At 34.1% G+C, this 6,459-nt stretch overlaps 1 protein-coding gene across 1 annotated transcript; it reads left to right on the top strand.

Annotated features, from left to right (window-relative positions):
• Positions 1-1,075: 1,075 nt before the first annotated feature.
• On the top strand, positions 1,076-2,953 carry LOC148938833 (uncharacterized; the record flags this gene model as incomplete). The annotated part of the gene is made up of 2 exons (XM_089107501.1): positions 1,076-2,093; positions 2,874-2,953. Coding segments are annotated over exons 1-2 (1,098 nt in total), but the record flags the coding sequence as incomplete, so codon positions are not given.
• Positions 2,954-6,459: the final 3,506 nt, after the last annotated feature.

Genomic DNA, 6,459 nt, shown 5'->3' with positions numbered 1-6,459 from the left:
TCGGAAGAGAAGATCCCTTTCATGATGAGGTAGCACGATCAACAGTAAAAGTAAGAAAACTTATTAAAGTTGGTAACGATGAACCCTATACCCAGCCATTTACCATGCAAGAGTTGGAAAATATTGTGACGAGTCTTACAGATACTTCACCAGGCACTGATATGATTCATTCACGATTCGTGAAAGCAATGCCTAATAAATGGATGGATGCATTATTGGAAGTAATGAACCTTGCTTGGGACAGTGGAGTGTTCCCTACTATTTGGTAAAAAGGCCAGGTCGTGATGATACCTAAGCCTGGTAAGGATATGTCAAAAAATGAAACTATCGATGTATCACACTGTTACCAGTACTAGGTTAAGTTTTTGAAAAACTGATAAAAAAGAGGAGAAATTTGGAGATAGAAAATAGGGGTTTTCTAAAAGATATCCAGTGTGGTTTTAGGAGAAAGAAAAGCACAGTTGAAAACCTGCTCTGTTTTAAACAAGATGCCCTTTATGTATTGCAGAACAGATGGATTATGGTTATTGTCCATTTGGATGTGAAGAGTGCTTTTGATTCAATAGTGCATCGTCTGATATTTAGTGGGGTTATGTAAGCCGGAATCAGAGGAAGGACATTAGCTGTTACTGAGAACTATTTGACAGGAAGAGAAAACACTGTTAGAGTTGGCTCTGTAGAGTCTAGTATTATATTAAGTAGAAGAGGCGGGGGTCCACAAGGATCAGTACTTGGTCCTTATTATTATAATATTGCAGAACATGACATACCAATTGAGAATGGAGAGTCGAAAGGGATGATATTTGCTGACAATAATTTTTTCTAGGCAGTAGCAAGAACACTAGGAGAGACAATGGAGGTTGTAAAATCCACATTACAACAAATTGAACATTGGGCCAAGGGAATCGATTTGAAAATTTCCCCTCACAAATCTAAGATGATGGTGATTACTAGAAAGAAAATAACGAACGTACCCATTTTTTATCTCAATGGTAATCCTATTGAGTAAGTGAAACAGACTAAGGTCCTTGGGTGTGTAATTACTGACAAACTGAGTTGGTACCCACATGTTGAAATGGTTCGTGATGCATGTATGAAGAGATTGAATATTATGAAGTTGCTCACTTCATACTCATGGGGGATGAAGGCAGATATGTTATTGGAGTTCTATGTGAAGTATATTCGACCTAAAATTGAATATGCTTCAGTGATATATGGGTCTGGACCACATTCAACATTAAAAAGACTGGATGTAATACAAAACTCTGCAGTACGAATTGCTTTTGGAGCAAGAAAAACAACACCAGTGATATTCTTACTATTTGAAAGTGGTCTACCAGAACTTGAGACTAGAAGGAAAATTAGTGTATTGAAGTATATGAAAAGCTTATGGATAGATGATAAAACCAACCCTTTGAAGTCAAGACTTATAAAACAAGGAAGACTCTTCACTGCAAGCCCCAAAAATAAGAGGTTCAAGACAAATATATTTGAGCAATGGGAGAATATTGGAAAACCTCAGGGAATTGAACTGAAGTTTACTGATATGTTAAGATTACCTCAAGTGGTGCTACCACCTCCTTGGAAAGAGAAATCTGTAGTATGTGGTTTGGACCTTAAGCAGACTAATAACTTAGATTGGAATACCTGTTTCCGGATATGGAAGTTAGAAAAGTATCAAGGATTCTTAGACATTTATACAGATGGATCAAAAAATGAAGGGATGGTTGGTGCTGCATTTGTTGTCCCTAAAATGAATGTTTCAAAACAGTTTAAACTTCACAGTAAAGCATCAGTTTTCCAAGCAGAAGCAGTAGCTCTTGCAGAAGCACTTGAGTTTTTATTATCAGAAGTGCACGAGGAATATTTTGGCATATTGATATGTTCTGACTCTAAAGCTGTGATTTCTGCCATTAAGTCATTCCAGGCAGATCGGTACAAATCAGGAGAAATAGCTGAATGTTATTCAAAGTTGTTGATGTTGATGGAATCGAGGAGAGTAGCATTGCAGTGGGTTCCATCACATGTGGGAATAATAGGAAATGAATTGGCAGATAGCAAAGCCAAACAAGCAGCCACAGAAGGAATGATTCGTAATTGCTCTACCCCCATAGTGTTCAGTCAATTGGAGTGTGTGTGTAAAGCTGTATTACGAGAAAGCTTTGAGAATGGGAGAGATCAGACTGGCAATTTATTTGTTACAAGCAAGCTGCATTGGAAGTTCGAAAAGTCAATTCATAAAAATCTTAGCAGACACGAAGGACACCTATTGTTCAGATTGACGTCAGGTCACTGCGGCACGAATAACTATAGAGCTAGACTTTACGGTGAAGACAGCAATATGATTTCGTATATATTGACCCATGACTTAGCCTCTCTAAAATGCTTGAAAGGCAACAGAAATTTCAAAAACAAATATTCAGATAAACAAGAAAAATATTGACATATTTTTCCAAACTTGGTACTTTTTAAAGAAAATTTTCAGCAAAGCCAATGCACAGGTTTAATGTTGTTCTAGGCCATCCCCCAAAAATATATTAAATCATATTATATGTAATCTAATATAACATATTTTTAAAGATTTTTAATCAAATATTTGAAATGAGAGGCAATGTTTCCCAGGAGCATTTTACACCCTGTAACTACACAGTAATTCACATTTTTCTTGGAAAAGAAAAGCTTGATTTTTTAGAATATAATGGGTGGGTGGGTACTAATAATTTTTGGAAGATTTTTATGGAATCATTAAACAAAATTTTATTTACAAGAAAACCTGAGAAATTTACTATGTATTCAGGGAAAATCCAAGTGCTGTTCATTGCATTATTCAAAATTTGCCTATATTGCTTCCTGTAATACCCTTATCATTCCAGGTTTTGGCCTTGCAATCAAACAATTGTATTATTGGCAGCTGTCATCAGCAATGCTAGAAGTGCTTGGATCTTTTGGAGCAGTAATTCAGTAGCACTAGATTAGTACTAGCAGTGCATGATTGCATATACATCAATGCAAGTAACTGAATATGCTGGAACCAAGCCAACATCTAGTGTACTCAAAGAAAAATCATACCTTATGAGCAGAATGCATAAATCAATAGCATGTCTCTAGCAAGGACAGATTGTCAAGATCTAGATATACTCTTGTCAATTTGTTTACCATTCAAAAGAAAAGAAAGAAAAAATTCCCTTATTGTATAAAGCTTTAAGCCATTCAGAAACTTATTTAGCTTAATGATCTTATTACAGCCCAGTTTTTGGACAAACTCTTCTTTTCAGTCTTTACCTGAAATTGCAGCTAGAAGTAATATAAGGATCTCTCTTTGTAGAGCTCTAGAATGATGACTAGTTGTATACAAAGGTCTCTGGTTATGAGGTTAGGGATTATTTGCCTTAAAGAAGAATTTCACATATAAATTTTGGGCCCATAGATAAAAAAAATTCCCTATATTCTTAGGGATCCAGTGTTACTACCTACATTATCTCTAGTTTTTTTTTGCATGAGAATCCTTCGGCCTGGGAACTTGTGGGTGTTAGATTCAATTCATTCTGAGAAACCAAGTTTTTATTGTTTTTTTTGGAAAACCAATACTTTTTTGTGCATTAATTTAAATAGAAAAACCATCCACAAAAGAAGGCTTTCAAAGAATGTCAAAAAGCTAAAATAAATCTAAGAAAATTTGAAGAAAAATTCAAATGTTGTTTGAACCTGAAAAAGAGCAAAAATCACAGTCAATAAGTGGAAAAGGCTCAAAATGAAAACAAATTACCAAGACTCCCAAAAAAAAACGGTTTGTTTTGTACCTTAAAATTTTTTTTGTAAAGACTGAAATATATATCAGCTTTTATAGTTTGTACTTGAGAATACTCAATTTGAGAAATTATAAACAGCTTTGAGTAAGGCCTCATTACTCAAACAGTGTCTAACAGTGTCCTGGACAAATACTTCTATTAACATGAATATTCCATAAACATGGACAAAAGATTCCTATTTTAATATGATGTATGTAATTTTTGATATTCAAGGTTAGCTGATAATAAGGCTGCACAGTCATGATGTCATAAGGCTGGTATTGAGCATGAATTTCACGGCTTATGGAAGCAGGGACACAGCTTGGGTTTTGAGTTTGGAGATGGGTTGTTAAGAAAGTTCTATGAAAATCATCCAGTGTCTCTACAAATGTAGACACGTATACTAAATTAAACTAAAAACATAAAAGAAGTTTTGATGGGTTGGCACTGTGAACAGACACCTTGGAATATTGGAATGGGGGGATCCCACCCTTTCCCCTGAGCTACAGCCGTGGATGGGAAAGGGGCCTTTCATGGTCATTTTTCCAAGAAAAAAGTAATTCAAGAATTTGTTTTTAATTCAAAAAAGTAATCAAAGATTTGTTGTTTCCAATCAGTCAATACATGGTCAGGAATTTTAACTGTAAGATAGCCAAGAACTCAGAATGTTATGACAGGTCAATCTGTATTTTTTGTTGTCTTCTCAAATATGAATAAAAAAAAACTACATTTAATTTAATCAAATAACTTTAATAAAATCTTCAATTATCTTTCACAAAAAGACCAAACAACTAGACTATCAGATCTTATTTGGCAGTAACTGTTTTATAGTTTTTGCATTTCCTAATCAGTCATTTAGTACATGCTAGGAAATATATAACAGTATGATAGCCAAGAGCTCATAGTTCTGTTAAAGTTCAATGTGCTTTTTGTAAGCTCTTTTTAAAAATGAATACACAAGAGCATGTTAATGTGATCAAAAGTGCCATTTTGTACTTTTTTCAAATATGACAGCACAAAAAGTATGTAAATATGATCAAAAGATTTTAGTTGCACCTGTACACATGAATTCATTAGCTGATTTACAGACTGTCAGATGTCTCCCAAGAGTTGCAGCATTTCTTTGTGGGAATAAATTAAATTCCCCTTGATAACTCCTCTGCCAAGGTCATATAAGTTTGAGCTTTAGATCCTATTTTCGGTAAGTCATCAAATTTGTCCTTCCAAACTTCAATTAGTAAGAAATTGTTTTCGCTACACAACCCATTTTTCCAGTTTTCCAGAAAACGCCGAATGTAGACGCGGCTTAATAAAACTGTCCACAAAGTTAATTAACTGTTTTTCTCTCAAATAATTGTGTTGACTTCATTGCTGTCAGAAAAAATAGAAATTAATTTAACTTTTTCAAGTAAGTCCACATAGTTCAGCCTATTGCAGTAGACCAGGGGAAAACGCCAAATAAACCAATAACAAATTAGTTTCTACATATATAAAAGTTTATACTTGTTTAAATATTTTGCTTGGCAAAAGCAAAAGGATGAGAAAAAAAATATGTTCATTTATTGTTAAAGAAAAAATAAAAAAAAATATAGTTTTATCAGCTCTACATCTCATTATTCCCGTTATTTATTTTTTATAAAAAATTGCTGTAAAGTAAAAAAGGGAACAAATCCTTGTGAGTGGGACCAACTTTATGGTTCAAATTTTCATGACAAACTTTATTGACACCATGGGAGCCCCGCATTACACAGACAAAAACTTTGTGTTATAGATGTCTATGTGTCCCATCTTACAATGTCAAAAAAAGGTCAAATATCCAGGTGCCTTTATGCCCTGTGGGGTGACGTTACTGTGAAATATATATATATATATATATATATATATATATATATATATATATATATATATATATATATATATATATATATATATATATATATATATATATATATATATATATATATATATATATATATATATATATATATATGAGAAGCTGGGACATGACGAGCACAAGCACTAAATTAATTGGTACCATAAAATTATCTCAATTTAATATCTGTATAACACATATTTTTTTTGTGACCTAAATCTGCATTTGCCTTTTTCAAGCAGCATTGGCTAAGTTGCGAAAAGTCAAATGGCTAATTAACACTCATCTTAAGGGTGGTTGGTGTTTACCCCCGTCCCTCCACTGGAAAGTACAACCCGAAGAAAATGCCCTCCCCCCTCCCCAAAAAAATACCTCTCATCAAAAATATCCCTTGCAAGTATAAAATGCACCATTTGAGGAAACTCTTTCTTTCCCAAACTACAAAAGAACCGGTAAACCCCATTTTGGAAGATTAAGTGCCTTTTTAAGTTTTTTAATTTGTCCATGGTTAACAGATAGTATTTGTTAGTGAGAAACACTTGGACATTTTTCGTGGGGGAGTTTTATTTAGGGAGAGGGGAGGCTTGTCTGGGGGAATTTTCAATAGGAAGTAAATTTTTGGTAATAATTTATTTTCAGCGAGGATGCATTTTCCGGAGGATATTTTCCACGAAAGCATATTTTACGGAAGGGGCGGGGTATTTTCCTTCGGAGGGTATTATCCATGAGGGAGCCTTTTCCGAAGGCGGTAAAGGCCATAAATCCTTGAAGAAGTGAAATTAAGCCATCCTTTTAAAA

The sequence above is a fragment of the Artemia sp. Qi Xiang Cuo genome, unplaced genomic scaffold (assembly GCF_049724085.1).
Source record: "Artemia sp. Qi Xiang Cuo unplaced genomic scaffold, ASM4972408v1 HiC_scaffold_326, whole genome shotgun sequence".
NCBI classification, from domain to species: Eukaryota; Metazoa; Arthropoda; class Branchiopoda; order Anostraca; family Artemiidae; genus Artemia; species Artemia sp. Qi Xiang Cuo.
This window is presented reverse-complemented; position numbering and strand designations above follow the sequence as displayed.